General features: G+C 38.0%; 1 protein-coding gene across 1 annotated transcript in view; it reads left to right on the top strand.

Annotated features, from left to right (window-relative positions):
* The window catches only part of LOC115453072 (arf-GAP with Rho-GAP domain, ANK repeat and PH domain-containing protein 1), a 75,766-nt gene that overhangs the window by 51,345 nt on the left and 6,433 nt on the right, over positions 1-17,988 (top strand). Inside the window, exons 4-10 of the mRNA XM_037444017.1 lie at positions 10,680-10,801; positions 12,910-13,033; positions 14,102-14,314; positions 14,629-14,819; positions 15,336-15,572; positions 15,951-16,310; positions 16,438-16,559. Coding sequence (XP_037299914.1) covers positions 10,680-10,801; positions 12,910-13,033; positions 14,102-14,314; positions 14,629-14,819; positions 15,336-15,572; positions 15,951-16,310; positions 16,438-16,559 — 1,369 coding nt within the window. The remainder of the gene's footprint in view (positions 1-10,679; positions 10,802-12,909; positions 13,034-14,101; positions 14,315-14,628; positions 14,820-15,335; positions 15,573-15,950; positions 16,311-16,437; positions 16,560-17,988) is intronic.

The following is a 17,988-nucleotide window of genomic DNA, read 5'->3' as shown; positions in this document are numbered from 1 at the left end:
TACCTAGTAGTATGTGTAAGTTTTTAATAAGATTACCTTTCATTCTCTATTCAGGCATAATTAACAGGCCGCGTTAAATTTAGCAACTGTATTTAATTTGTGAAATGCTAAATATGGTTTAGCATGCTAACAATTAAAGCTAATGCTAATTAATCCAACATTAGCTGATGTTGTTTCTGCTCATGTTAGCGCCTGGTTTAACCAGTTATCCCGCAAGAACGAAATTCGGTGCTACTACACCGTTTTGTACAATGCGGGGGATATTACACAAATATAGAAAGCCGCTGCCAAAACTGAACATATCTTTCGAGCTAGAATCGGTCTGATAAGTGGTGACTTATAAGACCGATTCTAGCGTTAGGTGTATGTCGCATCAAGCATCTTCTACGAGCAATACTTAAACATCTGTCGACTCCAGTACATGTTAATTGTCAATTGCCAGTGTATGTATAATAACTTAATACTCGTGCAATTTTAAAATAATAATATACCTGTGGCGAAATGAAGTGAAATCTGTGAAATGGAAATCACTCTGTTGGAATGCGTCTAAATTTTATTAAATTCTTATTTCTTTCATTACTGTCAACTGTGTATAAGGGGTGACTAACAATTATTGTCGAAGGACAAATTGGACATGTTACGTTAGATTAAAGATTATAAAGTTTATCAGAAGGTGGACATAATTGCGTTTATTTTATCTATGTTTACGTAGTTGATGATTGTTATTACAGAAATTGGGTTGTTTGACACAAAGACTTGATGACCGACTTAAAAAATAATGTAACAAAGTATGCGGATAGGCGTTGAGGTAGAGGATTATTAGTAAAGAAAACTGACACAAAAGTGTTTCGTAACGCGTTCATGTTGTCAGCAAGATATGCACATTGTACTGTGCGCGAGAGTAAGTTAATCTGCAAGCATGTAATGTAACGAGCTCAGAAGACGATGTTTCCTACTAAAGACTACGACGCTGCTGACGTGCACTTCACACGCTACAAAAAAAAAGATTTATTAACAAACGTTCTACGTTATGAGCATCCTAAACGTAGGAATTAACTACAAGTTAATCTGTCTGCAGAAAATTAAAAACTGGCAGTAAATATATTACAATGCACTTAATAAACTGTATGGCATCTGATTGTTTCATAAATATGTAATTTTAATTGATAAATTGTCTAAGAGTTCAGTAGATGCAATACGAGTGCCGAGTGAGTTTTAACAACGAATGATAAATACTATAACTAACAAGCTTTGTAGATAAACATTGGACATTACAATTTTGAAATATTTTGTTTTAATTAAGTGTCATCTAAATCCATTTTACATTGCGGTTTCTATCTAATGTGCCGGTCCTACTTCAAGTTTATTATGCAATATAAGCCCTTTCGGTCTACAATTGCAAATAATTGGTATTGTATTTTTTAAAGCAGCTTGTCCTGTAATCCTCTTATTGCTGGAAACATTTTACAAGGATTTTTGAGTATCTCTTTTTAATATTAAAATTATGGGAACGCGGAAAATATTTTCATATTGTTACGCTGAATGTGAATTTTATTGATAGCGGATACGAGTACTTTAGAAAAGAAACATACATATAATAAAATATCTTTACGAATCTAAGAAAATTTAAAAAAATTACCAAGTCCCGAAGGGAACTGCAATACAGCCAACTAAATGAAGATTGGTGGTTTTCGTCTTGACGCCAACAGGCAAGTGAAAAGTATAAAAACAATAATTTACGATTCTCTTTGACAAATTATTTTGAATATTTAAATACGTTTTCTAACCGGCGATATTTTATTTATTTGCATCGGTTTGTAAATATTTTTTTATACTTTGACGAATGGGCAACCTTTTGAAGAGCTACGGTGACGAGCACGCGACAATTCAATCGCTTCACAAAGGTTTCGTCATAAACTACGTTGGCCATATATTTTTATTCCTTATTTTACGAGCATATAAATGAACTGCTCTAAACAACAGTAAAAAACCCTTTGCATTTTTTTTCTCCTCCATCATGCATTGTACAATGATTTCTTATATTTAGGCGAATGTTAGACATTAAAATTAAACTATTTTTCGAATTTTATCGCGTTTTTTATATTTTAATTTTCTCCCGACGTTTATAACACTGCAGCCTTTGTGGTCACGGGGGGACTGGGGTTTTGGTTATCAGCAAAGTCAAACTTACAATATCTACCTACATGTTACAATTATACAACTATTTAAAATTTTTAGCTATTAGTGGTCCGATCTGCTCAGAAACTTAGTTTAGTGAAGTCTGGCAGCCGGTCTTTTGGGTTCCGTTTTAATTAAATCCCAGGATTGTGCCAGCTTCCAACCATATTCTCAATCAAAACACGGATGTTTTTTTTATTTCAATAGCGTTGCGAATCATCCTATGTAGGAATCCATTTTTTTTGGGGAGGATTTGATTTAAGGCTTGTCTAGTTGCAGATAATACTTCCAGCCTTCAGAATGTGGAGTAACTAGACTTCGTAGAGCGTCGGTGTTTTACATAAGCTATGTGTTATTTTACGCGGGTTCCCATATTCCTTTTAGTTTAGCCTATATAAAAGAGACTACAGTTACAATCTATCTTGTATACGCCCGGTTCTTGCAGAGGTATATGAAACTTGACAGGTGGTAAAAATTAACTAATCTTAGGCGGCTTAAAATAAGTTTTGATGGAACTTCGCTTCAGGATATAGCCAATTTTGTTAGCGACTCGCTCTTACATATTATGATAATACAATCAGAACACGTTAAAAGAATTAGACAAATATGTAGAAAATTACACAGGGCCCTTATTCTGTATGATAGTGTAAACGCGTAACGCGGCCGTGTCATGTTATCTTCGAGAAATGTGTGTGGAATGGTTACGTGCTTGTTACACACTGTCAAAATAACGTGCGGGATAGAGAATAAGGCCCCAGATATAATAGTTAAAACATGTGAGAGCACGATACCAAAAATTAAAAATAAAAGAGTACTTACCATATCGTAGTGGATCGAAGTACTCACCAGGCGCCAGAAAGACGTCACCACCAAGAAGCGAAGAGTCCGTTGCGTAGTCTTGGGGGCTGTTTACCCCAAAGACTTGATGGCAGAAGATGATGCAGAGCATCGATGAGCCGAATGGGTAAACGACTGTGTACATGATGAAAACCATGACCCACCGTTTACCATGTACGCGCTCAAAGCTACGCTGAGGAGGTTTAACACTAAGAAGGCCCCAGGGTCGGGATGGCCTTACGTCGGACGTCTGCGTGCAGGCGATCACTCAAGATTAGACTTCTTTCCTATAACTGGTAAATGCTTGGATCTGGCTTACTTCCCAAAGATCTGGAAGAAAGCCATGGTCATCATACTCAGGAATCCGGGAAAAGAAAACTACAATGCGGCGAAATCATACAGACCCATCGGACTATTGCCAGTGATGGGGAAGATATTCGATAAAATGGTAGTGGGCTGACTGAAGTGGCACATTCTTCCCGATATCGGCTCGCGTCAATACGGGTTCATGCCACAGAAGGGCGGCGAAGTATCCCTTTATGTTCTGGTGAAGTATATTAAAGAAAAATTGTCTAAATAAAATCACCGTAATGATATCTCTGGACATAGAGGAAGCCTTCGATAGCGCCTGGTGGCCTGCCGTTAAGAATCGCTTAGCGGAATGGAAGTGCCCCATCAACCCACGGAAAGTGATCGCCAGCTACTTAGATGACAGATTTGTTAAGGTCAGGTACGTCGGTACGGAGGTCGCCGGAGCACTAGCAAAGGCTGCGTTCAGGAGTCAAGCGGAGGACCGATTCCGTGGAACCTCCTTGACCCTTATCAAAAGGACTCGAGCGCCGGGGCGACTATTGTCAGGAGTTTGTTGACGATGTATTCTTGGTGTTCGTTATGGTTGTGGTCAAGTAGCCCGACAGCTTGCAGCGAAGCTTCGCACAAAAGCTGACGAAGGCCTACAGGACCGTATTGCTGAAGTCGGCCCTGTTGCTCGCGGGACTACTACCCTTGGATATCAGGGTGCGCTAAGCCGCACTCTTATTTAAAACCAAGAGGGGGTACTCTGCGCGGGTGGCAGGCGACAGGGAAGTAGAGATTCCTGTGGCCTTCGCCAACTTGGACCATCCAATGAGGCGAAGGACCATGCGGCTCCAATTTCTGACGGACGGTGCAGAGGTGGCACAGCATGCTGCCGATGGTTGCAGTATTTTTAAGGACGGCAGCAAACTAGAGGGGAAGGTCGGAGCCTCGGTCTCCATTTGGGAGGGAGGCTTATACTTATTAGTATATAAGACAAAAAGAAACCAGTATACTTTTGACTATAGCTGGTTTCATTCGGTTTCTGTGATGGCGGCCTGGAATTTCGAGCTTGTTTCGCAGTACCTGCTTCACATGTTGCAGCTCAGCTGCTAGGTGTTACTAGGTGGGGTCAAGGCTGTCTCCTCGAAGTCCTCTATAAATATATCGGCGACTAAAGGAGTTACAGGGGAGCCCATCGCTACCCCCTCTACTTCCACATAGAACTGATTATTCCATACAACATCTAAACAGATGCAAGGCAATGTTGAAGTAGTTCTTCATATTATACAGGGATATTTTTCTCCGCTAACTTTTTGGATACAATTTTGGTGCAATCCTGTACTGATAAGCTTGTGAAGAGAAATTAAATATCAAAACTCCATTTTTTCGTTGTCAGGTAATTTTAGGTGACAACCTGGATGAGCGTATACAAATTCAGCTTGTAAATGAGGCAACATACCAATTTTTCGCTCGCTTGAGGCAGCTCTCAGAGTTGTTATTCCTCAACTTATGTTTACAATATCCCCAAGATCTGCAACATTTGTTCCGGAAGATGAACCTAATTTTTCGCATATTATAGGTACAGATATGCTCATCAGTAATGCTGTTGGTCGTTGGTTGATAGGTTATTCGAAAGCTAGAATAGAAAACAACTAAATATTTCTATGATGGATTGATTGCCTTTTAGTCATTAACTTCTTTAATCAGTCATATTATAATGAACTAGAATTTTTATTATATTACTTACCAAACGATATAATAAATATACACTTTGTAAAAAATCCTTTGTTTATTAAAGTTACGTCAGAAATATGTAAGAATTTTCAAATTGCTCCGACTATAAAACAGTTTTGATAACTTTTTGAAATTTGAACAAAATCCCAGATATTTACTACTCATGCACACAATATCTACAGCATACGTATCACTTATAAACGAACTTACTGAAAAATGCATATAATAGTACGCAGCCTACGCAGCAGCTACCGTTCTCCCCTCCACCTTTGACTCCTAGCTCAAGGTCCCTTCGACCCTTCAGATAAACCCGTACTATATGAAATGTTGAAAAGATATTCGTCTTTATCTATTTAAGTAAAATTTTACATTTAACTAAAAAAAATTCATACGAAATATTATGCAAAAAAAAAAAATTTATATGACGAAATAAAGTTTCAGCGTCGTTTTTCGTGGTGCAGCAACACCGCCCTCTGTCTCTATTGACAAGAGTTCGGCATTGCTGTTATTGCCTGGGCTCATCCTTTTTATTTCTGACTATCACTAACAAAACACTTTTAAAACGGTTAACTGACTATATGATTTTTCCAAGAGAACTTTCTTGCTTGAGGTCTGATTATACTCTGTCCTGTTCAACAGAAAACCTTGTACAAGAAAACTATTTTAGCGTTCCGATTGGCCAACCATTCCGGCGCTCTGATTGGTCAATATTACACAGTCTATTGAATTACTTTTAAACAGTAATCCTAAAGTAACATTTCCTAATAAATCTCTTCATAATAGTAAAGTAAGTTTACATAATTATTTGTGAATATTAATAATAATTTAATAATTAAGAAAGAGTTAAAACATTAAAATCAAACAGTGACGTCGTAATGATATGCCATCTATTGAAAATATTGCGAAACTTAAATAAAAAGAAAACAACAATTTACCATTTGCAATATTCAATATCACAAACTTGTAGTTTGAGCTATAATAAATATTGAATGCAATAATATAAATAACATATCGTCGGCTAAGAGTGCTGAGCTGCTAACTCCATAATGGACAATTAGTAACAGGATAAAAAAAACTGAATTATTATTTTATTTCTTACATCTAAAGAATGAAGATCCCGTTGGTAGATATTTCTTTAGCCATTATATATTTGCACAAAACAACTATTAACTATCAAATGATTTAGAATTATTACAGAAAAATGGAGTTAGCCATTTTTCGTTTTAAAAAAATTAGATTTATATTGCTATTAAAGTGGAGTTAGCATTTTATCACATTAAATAAATAATCTTAATATTTTAAGTAGAATGCGTTTATAAAAAAAAAAAAATATTAAACACATGCATATTACTATTAGTACCTATTCAGTAGTTATGATTAGTAGTGAAATAAAACTTTTATAGAAGTCGAAAATTGGATGGGAACACCTGCTTTATCACCTGCAAGTCGTTATAAGTATTCGGCGATAAATATTGCACATCGACATTTGGATACACAAAACACTAACCCCCTTATTCATAAACGTTTTTTATCTAACGACCGAGTAAAGCTGTGATAACAAGTCTGTTTCTCAGTGCTGACGGCATGGCAGTCTTCTCAGTGCGTAGACATAGGGCCGTTGTGATTGGCTAATATTGAGATACAACAATATTAGCCAATCACAACGGCCCTATGTCTGTTTCTCAGTGCCGTTGGGCACTGAGAAACAAGCTTGTTATCACAGCTTTACTTCGTCCTTAGATAAAAAACGTTTATGAATAAGGGGGTAAGAATCCCGTGTTTATTACGTGCTGTTAAAATATTTAGATGTTGTCTTTTGATTAGGGAAAATAAAATAAAAAGAAAATGTTTTAACACGATTACATACTTTGGTAACTCGTATAATGAATAGTGTTTAATATGTAGCGTACATATTAAACACTATCATTATACATATAATTGCTAAAATAACATTTAAATAAAACTTTTAATCATCTAAATTCTCAAAATTCTCATCATCAGCCTATATCTTTGTCCACTGATATACATAGGCCTCCCCAAATATGCGCAATTTTACTCTGTCTTTGGGCTGTCGCATCCAGTTCTTGTCAGCGACCTTTTGTAGATCGTCACTCCGCCTTGCTTGAAGGCGTCCTATAAATACGTTTGCCGAGTCGTGGACTCCATTCAAGAACTCGTTTACCCCATTAGTTATCGGTTCTTCGACAGGTTTGCCCTGCCAACTGCCACTTTAGTTTGTTAATCCTGTCTGCTATGTCGTCGATATTGGTTCTCTGACGGATGACTTCGTTACGAAGTTTATCCTTCTATAGCTCGCTGAGCGACCCTGAACTGGTGGACCAGCCACTTTGAGCATTCACGTTTCGGCACCGTAGGTTATGACAGGTAGGACGAATTGGGTGAAAACCTTCGTTTTCAGACATTGCGGTAGAAATCACGAGAAAACCCGGCGTAGTTTACCAAATGCGGCCCAGCCCAGCCGGAATCTTTTAACCTCCTGCTCAAAACTGTTTGTTCTTAATTGCAGAATCTGTCCAAGGTAAGATTATTCGGAAACAGCTTTGAGAAGGTGGCCATTGACAACGATAGAATGGTCCTTGATCGTAACTTTTGTCTTATAAAGATTCATTGTTAGACTTATTCGCTGTGAGGTTGATGCTAGGCTGAACTCAACATCTGTTGCAGTTCCTCCAGTGTTTCTGCCATTATCAATATGTCATCTGCGAATTGCAAGTGCGAGATGTAATCACCATTTACGTTAATGCCCATACCTGTTCAGTCCAGAGTTATGAACAAATCCTACAGTACGCTTTTGAACAGTTTTGGGGATATGACATCCCCCTGTCTCGCGAATTAAATATCTACGCTCTGAAAGAGTTCAATATCACTGTCACTATCGTAAATATTATTTACTAGTTTATCAGTGTAATCGTCTACGTCGTGTTAAAATCTTAGCTATTCATGCTCGTATTTGATTGCACGATCGTAAACCTATTTCCATTCTTCAGGCCCGGTAATATTTACTTTTTAATGAATATTGTTTTTACTGTAATCTAATTCATATCCTCGTTTCTAGCGGCTACATAGCCTTTCAGTCGAGACCACATATTTTAATTTGGATAAAAATCCGGTTGATAAGGTAGTAGTCGCAACATAGTGTGCCCGTATTCAGCAAGTTACTTGTCCACTGAAAACTCTGTTAACCTCCGACTTCGTTTAATATATTTTTCAAAGTTCTCCTTAAATTTCCAGTATCATTTGCCACTCGTTCTTTTTCCTTTTTACGATAATTATTTACATTTTTATCCTTATTTTTATTAATCTGTCGGCTTAGGTTACAAAATATGTATAAACATTATAGAAAATATCGAGTGACTGACTTCGTAAAGGATTCCCTCGTTTTGTATGGATGCCATCGTACTTTTGAATGTTGGGGTCTTTTATTTTGATTAAAATAAAGAAAACTATCACTGGCTACAGAAATACTTTCCCAAAGATTTCACCAACAATCCATCAATGGGCAATGTTTATCGCTGGATATAGCGATATAAAATACCCAAAATTTGCTGATTTATTTGTAAATTTAATATTTATATATTTTACATCGCAGTACGACTCGGCCACAAATTTTAGCCAAGGCCCTTTACTGTATTACTTGGCCACGCAATTTTTTTCTCTTAACTGTGGATACCAACTATATATAATTCATGATATAAATAACATATTACCTATGTTTTTTGATTTAAAACATGTACAAACGTGGTATTAAAAACATAGAAGGGTATTGAATTGCAAAAAATAATTATGTCTAACTCCTTTAATAAGACTTATTTGTAAGAAATAAAACGGGCTAACTCCCAGGCCAAGCAAGAGGATGCCAAGTTTTAGGCTTTTATGTATTAACACAATTTAAAAGACAAAATAAAGATAGAAAAATTAAAAAACAACAATCACCATTGTTCAATAATATCACACACGAAGTAAAATTGTATTTCTTCTTCATATGGGAGTTATGATGCCATATCGCGGGAATTTGAGCTGCACATTTGCCCACAAAATGGCGCCAAATGAGGGAGTTAGCAAGTTTTACGCGAGTTAATTTCACATCCAAGGAGTTGTCAGATATTATTGAGGCTCAAAAAGTGACATTGTCGTGTGTTAGAGGCACTTGGTATGTTTTACGATTTTGTAGAGTTTTGCTCACTCTATCTGATGGTATCAAAATCTCATTTTCGGTAAAAATGGAGTTAGCAGCTCAGCACTCTTAGCCGACGATATGGTTAAAATCAATCACTTAACCATTATTATTGGATTTTGGCGGCGACATACAATGAAAAAAATAATTGCACACTATAATATTGGTAGAGATTTGCAATTTAGAGTATAAAACAAATTCTCGTAGGTTATATAAAAAATCCTTTAACCTCCGAGAGATCCGACGTCAAAACCCCCGGGCGGTGCATTATATGTAGATTAAAGTTTTATTTATCACTGTATTATCATACTTTTTACAATATATATTTTTTGGTATTCTATACACCTAGGTATGCAGATAATGATAATACTAACCAATGTCTGCTATATGTCGCAATATTCAATGATACCGGGAATTCACTGGCATTTGTAATATTTCTTTTTATTGAAATTGAAACCATATGAACGCATATTGCGCCACGTTTATTATTCCTAGAAATAGCCTATAAGGGAGAAATACTCGAAAGCCATTTTCAATGAAAGGCTCTGATATATACACATGTCAATAATCAGTGTGCACATAAATACGAATTACTTTGAAAAAGAGAAACTACATTGCTTAAGTTTTAATCATTTTTTATTAACTCTTATATAAAGTTGAAAAATATTTGTCGTAGTTTTTAGAGTTGGTGTTCGCAGTTTGTGAAACGCTACTTCACACGTTTGTATACGTATTACAAAAACAACAAAGTGGATCGTGCAGAACCTGCAGTTGGCCGGGTACGGACAGAGTTATGTGTAACTTTACAGATATGGTACTGTATGGACAGAAATGAAAGTATTTCGTGGTTAATTTCCGATAATTGTAAAACCAAAATATGATGTATAGGATGAAAATGGGTTGTCGTAAGTTTCAAAGGCTGACGTGTAGACAGACGTTCATGATCCTTTTGGTATTGAGGCTGTTAATGGTTGTAATACGGAGTGGGACAGCTTTGACAATGACGACATTAGTAACTTGCACTATTCAGAGTCGCTAGCCAGTCGTTAGCCAAACGCAATTCATTTTGTACTATACATGGACTATTTCGTGAAATAATTGACAAAGGGTATATTGTGACTAGATTCCTCCCTTTGTGGAAGCGAGTGATTGGCTCGCGTTGTTATTGTATCAGTAAGTAAGCACTACGTGTGCTGTAGCGCCGAGCCGAATGACATTCGGCCGAGTGTAATCACTAATCTTCATTCGATTTCTGGTTCGGGGTGAACAATAGGTTGCATTATTTGAGCTGATCAAAAACTGATAATAGTTGAATTTTTAACACGTCATACTCAAATTGGATTTCGCTCAAGTGTTTAACCAAATTTGATAAGGGCGTCGTCGTTGGATTGTGCATGTAGTACAGTGCAGTGAAACAGTGCGTGTTTTTGTTCAACAGTGACACAGGAGGCGGACGAGGAGACGAAGGCGATGTGCCCCACGGACGGCAGCGACAACCTGCTGCTCGACTGTCCCCACGCCACGCTCTACTTGCGCTTCCAGCACGAGAGAGAGCTCAAGGTATATATCTTTTTATGTTAGGCACCATTTACCGTTACCGTTGGATCCATGGCGTAAATAGAGCAATCAGTACATACATGCAGTTTGTTTGAGTTACATAATAAAATATATTTTATATTATTGGAATTGATCGCTAGATTATATCACACAAAATATCTTTGAATTCGCCGACGTTAGTTTTGGAATAATGAGTAAAAGTTTATCGATGAAATCAGTCATTAGTGGGATGACGATACTATCGGTGAATATGTAACTATTATTGATGATAAATATACACTGTTTGCTGCAAATGAACCTGTTGTATGTCCAAGATAATCTCATTCAAATGCGCATAGGGCTTGAGAGTGAATAGACTCGATGATGGTACGCGTGAGAAACTACTATATTCATTTTATTCCAAGAGAATATTTATATCTGGTACAACAGTTATAATGAACAAAATAGTTATAAAATTCGCAAGAGAACTAGTACACACGAATATATTACCGAGGATCCCCGTATTTACATGCCGGTTCGGATTATTCGGCGTGTCCGAATTCCGAAATTCAGAATTTTGCTCTCATCAATTCAAAGTAAATTTAACATGGAATTCATAAAGAGGAAAGTCATAACCTGCTGTTTATTTTAAATTCCATATCGATTCAGCGTAGTACTAAATTTAAGTGATATTACCAACGCTATAAAATATCTAAATATTTTATAAGTTATTCATTTTCTCTCAATATTTTGTGTTGTAGCTGTAAATATGATTTAAAAAAACATGTTTAAGAGTTTCTTTCATTATGAGTGCTTTGCTGGGTTTTCGTTGAGAGTTACACACATATGTACGTTAACTTCAATAAACGGCGATAGCCTAGTCGGGTGTGGAACGGCCAGCCGAGACGAATGACCGCAGGTTCAAATCCCAAGGGCACACACCTCTGTCTTTTCTAAAAAAATATGTATGTATTAACGGTGAAGGAAAACATCGTGAGGAAATCTGCATACCTAAGAAGTTCTCTATAGGAATTTTGAGGTTGTGTCAAGTTTACTAATGGCCAGCGTAAAAAGCTATTCCCTCGCAGTAGTAGAGTAAACCGTATCCAGCAGTGGGAAAGTATATAATACAGGGCTAATAATATAATATTAGATTATATTATTAATTACAATACAAAACAGAAAAAAGAAACATGGGGATGACATAGCCAATCGATAAGTTTATCGCTAGGATGTCATTCTCATATATACCTGTAGTTAACGTTAACGATTGTATAATGTCTTATCTACGGCCTCTGGGAGTGACAGTTCAACAGTTAGGCATATAGGGTAGGGGTAGAATAAGGTCACTTCGTTTGAAGAAACAAGTTCGGTCCAATCTAATACTAAATAGTAACTATGGTGACGGTCACTATTATAATCCCGCGGACTCTTGTTCACGTGACGTCATTTGACAGGTCGATAGTAAGAATTCTAGTTGAAATTGTAATAATTGATGTTTCTAATGAATTTTTTCGTGGTTTTGCAATCTATGTACTCCTGATTACATTTTAATAAATAATTACAAACAATTAATCGTAAATAGAATAGATTAAATTCGTTTGTAACTAAATAAATATGGCCACGTATACGTACATACGTATGTCGCTGCCTGCGATAAATAAGTATTATATTAACAGTAAAACTACTGGTGTATATTTCCTACAGCAAATAAACAGAATACTAATAAATTGTAATAAATTGTAACAAAGCCCCAGGTATAAAATTTATTAACTGAAAATTTAGCAAGCATAAAAGGATTAACAATTTCATGTTGCATAAACAATGTTTATGCGGAATGAACGCAAATCAATTTGAAAACTTTTATCTATAACGCATATAGGTAGAATTAAGTTTTGAAATTCATATTCCACCTTTTTTTGGTTCACCTACGTTCACAAGACTAATAGCGGTTTTCAATAAACGATCCCAATGTCAATCTTCAATCCAATTCCGAGCATGAACCAATCAAAATGACTCATTTGAGAGCATTTCAAATAAAAAATTGTACTGATTGGTCCATTTTTGAGATCGAAATAAGCGATTGAGATCGGTTATCGAAAATGGCGGTAAATCGGCACGTTCATGACCAGGGCTGGCGGTACATGGTGAAGCTGGCGGCGTACAACAACGGCGCACATATCCACCACCAGCAGCTGACCAAGGAGGATGTGCCCGCCATCGTCGACAAGTGCCTCAGCTTTATATACGCGCATGGTGAGTTCTAGTTAACTGACTATGCATTCATTCATTAATTCACAGTGCGATAACACTAAATATCAGTATAAGTATAGCCCTCTTATACTATGCAACGTGTCCCGGACTCAAGCCAGTTGCATCTATGTTCAAACGTCGATGTTCACAATGTCGTCGACTTATCTTGATGCCGGATGGACGACGTTTCGCTTGCACCGTCTTGACCAGCAATGTCAGGACTTCCCAGAACCTACATAGTATATTACATAGTATTAAACAGGGATTTAACATCCACACTGAATACTATTGGGGTATTGGAAAGGAGGTGTTTCTTCGTTCATTCAAGTGCTGTAATAATGAGGTTTGTAATGTCTCACGCGAAATTGTAATAAATATGGCGCTAGAATTCTGCGATTCATTGAAATCAGTCTTCATATGCCTAACGCTGTTGTAAATTTATTTCGATATGTGACTAGTACATTGTTGTCTCCTATCACTTACTTGATTTAAAGCCATCAGTGATACGAGGGTTGTACAATGTGGCAGCATTCAACATTCAGACCTAAGACAGCGTGTATTTCGGGATCGCAGCACGTCTATATTCGGTTTTGAACACGTCGCCATTATTGTGTCGAATGGTGGGTGATTATCATCTGTCTTCAATCAATACTGTATCTAGACAGCACTTCAATTACCATCAGGTGTAGTGGATTTAGCTTGCGATGTCCATCCGTTATCTATAGGTACTATTATATAAAGCTGAAGAGCTTGTTTGAACGCGTTAATGTCAGGAACTATGACTTAATCGATTTTGGATCCAAGGAAAATAATTATCTGAGAAAACTTTTTCACGTGGGTGGCGCTGCAGGCGAAACTTAGTTTTATTTTATAAATGCGAAAGTAACTATAGCTGTCTTCTTAATGACGCTTGCACTGGCCGACCATTAAACAGATTTCGATGAAATTTGTTATGGAGATAGTATGAGGCCCTGGGAAAGGACATAGGCTTTTATGCCGGAAAATCTTTCTCACGCAGGTGGAGCTGGGACTGAAACTAATATAAAATAAAACTGCGTACGTGTGTTGCAGGCAGCCTCTCTGAAGGTATCTACCGCCGCGCAGGCAGCAGTTTGGTGCTGTCGGAGTTGCTAGCGCGGTTCAGGCGCGACTCGTGGTCGGTGCAGCTCAGCCCTGGACAGCACTCGGAGCACGACGTCACCGGCGTGCTCAAGCGGTTCTTCAGGGACCTGCCTGAGCCGCTCATACCTCAGGACAGACATCAAGCGCTCACCGACGCTATTAGTGAGTCTAATGTGTTTGCGTCTACATTTTGATTCAGTAGCCGGATCTTGGATCAAGTATTATATTTTATTGCCTATAAAGTTACTAGACGACTAACAAGCTGCACACAATTGACACGTTTGTTTGCGATTCGTACCGCGTGTGGTTGGCGTGAGGGGTGGGTTATGGGATTATTAATCTATATTTTTGCCAACTGCTCATTGTTGTTCCTAGTTTAAAGCAAATCAAAATCTCAGTCACGATCATTATCTCCCTTTACAAGTTGTGTAATCCACCGCGTCATCAAGACGAGCACTCAAATATCTTCCTTCCAGGGTTAGATGAGGAGGCAGCTCGTCACGCGGAGTACCGGCGCGTGATGTGCTCGCTGCCGTTGGTGGCGCGCAACACGGCGCGCAAGCTGTTCGCACACCTCCACTTCCTGCACACCATGAGCCACGCCAACAAGATGAACGCGGAGAATCTCGCCTCCGTGTGGGCGCCCACCGTCATGCCCGCCGCACTGGTGAGAATATTCGTCATAACAAACCTGCTGGGATTCATATCGATGGATTCACAATAACGGGCCGTGTAGATACGAGCGCAATTTTACAGGATCGATAAGAATGTGAATAATGTAAAACAAGAAATATCAATGTTCTATTTTGTTTCATGGAAACAAATTAGGTACTCTATGGGTCAATCCAGGACATGTACTTGTGTACCAAATTTCATTTAAATTCCTTCAGTTGTTTCTGCATTTAATTCAAGCAAACATAATATAAAAACTTTCCCAAGTTTTCCTATTTATAATATTAGTAAGACAAGATAAAACGTAAGATCCTTAACTTATTTCACAAGACAATTTATATCCGATATTGGGTAGTCTGTATAAACTATAGGAATATTTATTGATGTTAGTTTTGTGCGTCAAATACAGAGTAAACGGTAGATTGAGTGAGTTAACTTATAGCATGTATTTGAAAATCTTGGTTGATTTAATCGGTGCCCGTAAATTGATCCGATTAAAATTGAATTTCAGACGAGCAACACGTTGCAAACCGCGTGGTCGTCCAAAGAAGTGATGGTAGTGCGGGACCTGATAGCAAACTTCGAGTCGGTGTGGGAGCCGACGGAGGCGGAGCGGCGGCGCGAGGCGGCCGTGCGCCGCGTGCTGATGCGCGTGCTCAGCAACTCCGCGCCGGCGCCGCCGCGAGCCGCGGGCGACCTCAGGGCCTGGGTCTACGTCAGGGACAGGAGCACGTGCCACCAGGTCGCGGTGAGGCACACGTCGTTATTACTCGCAAATTAGTGGTTGTGATCAGATTCAGTTAGAACACACTTTTCGTTACAAGAAAAAGAAGCAATTTTAACTGTTGCTGGACCCCATTTACCAGAGGAATGTTTGCCGGCAAACATGACAGCTATATGACAGTACGTGTGTCACGGGAATATAACCTTATTTTATACTACATCATAAGGTTATTTTTCCGTGACACGCGTAACTGTCATGTAGCTGCCATGTTTACCGGCAAACATTCCGATGGTAAATGGGTGAATTAATTTTAAATAAATCTAAAATTATTATTTTTTTTTTATACTATCTTATATCGTCAATTTGACTAGCTAGCTATCTGTAACGTTGTTATTTATACAGCTAACACCGAACAAGACCAGCGCCGACATATGCATAGAACTATGCGAGAAAGCGAACACGGAGTCGCATCTCCTCATGCTGGAGGAGGTGATATGCAACGAGTCGATGCGACGGATAGTTCACATAGACGAGATAGTTCTAGACGTGGTCCTACGCTGGGGCTACTGGGACGAGGACGACAGAAAAGACAACTATCTACTGGTTAAAGATAACAAGATGGTTCAAGAGATGGACGCCCTGAGGCACGCCACGTCACTCGTGTGCGGCGAGATGAGGTTCGCCACACAGGCGAGCAGAGGATTCAAGTTGCACATGTTTGAACTGCAGAACTCAATCCTGTGCTACTTTAAAGATAAGCAGGTCAGTTTATATGCTAAGTAATTATTTATCTTACTAGTTTGTCGTTCTCTTCAATCAGTCACATAAAATGATAGTTATTCAATTATTTAACGGACTTACTGTAATCAACGTGAATAATTTTGTGCAGGGTTCACACAAGATCGAGGAATGGAATGTGAAGGACATACTGTGGTACATCGGACACGAGCCCAAGAGGAATCCACAGTCGCGGTGGGCGATAACATTCATACCGAGAAATAAACAGAAACGGTACGTATATGTTTCTAAGTATTTTAGAAGAGAGAAGTATAGACCGAGACGTTTGCCTGTTAATTAATGGAATGTTGACGGAAATGGAACGGTAACGGTTAATGGAAAAGATTTATTATTGGTAGAATACTGTTAACTAATACATTTATAAGGACGACCCACGTTCAAAGTTTAGGTATACCAAAACAAAATGTCGCTCATTTCCACGCAGCACCGTAACCTTAACATGTATTACTCAATTAAAAAAAATATTAAGAAACTTACGAGCTATATAACACAAATAATTACTTAAAATCAAATTAACTCGATGTGATTTGGTATCTGATTTATGTCCCAAACGTGTGTTATGCCATCGCTTAAGTTCTAGACTGTCGGCTAAATTTCAACTGCATTAGGACTGTAAGTTTGCAGTTTGAATGCAGTTGTACAATCGCAATAAAACTGCAAACGAACCGTGCATCCCGATTGCAGTCGGTGTGCAGTTCCAAAGACTGCATACTGAATGACAGATAGATGCTCGGTTGACATGCAGTTCAAATGAAGTCCGTCTGTTTAGAGCCTTTGAACATCTATATAACCATATAGTAAACGATAGCCTAATTGGGAACGGACTGCTAAGGCAAAGGACCCTAGGTTCAAAAGCCAAGCCTCGTACCTGTGATTTTGGTTTATCCATCATCATTCGCTTTTACATTGAAGCAAAACATCGTGAGGAAATATACCTGAGAATTCTTTGTAAGAATTTCGGAGATATGTGTAGTCCAAGCAGCACTAGGACAGCGTGGTGGACTAAGGCCTAAACCGTCTCAGTAGTAGAGAAGGCCCTCGCAGTAAAGGGACAGTATAAAGGGTTATTTGTTTAACATCAATTCGAAGAACTATGTTACGGACATGATACACATCTTTTATTTAATGACTTGTTAAAAAACATAGCAAATTTATCAAAAACCGATTCCAGGATTTTGTTTTATTATCTGATACATTTAAGATCTGTATTTGTTGTAAGTGTACAACCATGTAACGTCTCTAGTACGTTGACACTCATGTAAAAACACATCATTCATTATTGGTATTGAATAAACCTATTCTGCCAAATGTAGCCTTGTCGTCTTCAGAGTGACACACATTGAACTGACGGGGACTTTGCCTCGCTTGTGAATTGGCTCCGCAAAACTCTTCATCAGTTACTTTACGTCTCGGTTGACGGCCACTAAATCTTATACTAAGCCGGAATTGCGCGTGGTCCTGTTATTGCTAGGCAGTGACATTAATTGTATTTTTAAATTTATGGTAACATGTATGTAGTATTTTGTATATACTATGCGTAAGTGAAAAATACTAGTTTTCTTCGTTCCTATTGGTTCAATTATGCAATCTCTTCCATATGTATGACGTAATAATAATTTTTAATATAATTAACTATTACAAG

This window comes from Manduca sexta, chromosome 27 (genome assembly GCF_014839805.1).
Source record: "Manduca sexta isolate Smith_Timp_Sample1 chromosome 27, JHU_Msex_v1.0, whole genome shotgun sequence".
Taxonomy (NCBI): Eukaryota; Metazoa; Arthropoda; class Insecta; order Lepidoptera; family Sphingidae; genus Manduca; species Manduca sexta.
The sequence above is the reverse complement of the archived record's forward strand: the minus strand, read 5'-3'. Positions and strand labels throughout refer to the sequence as shown.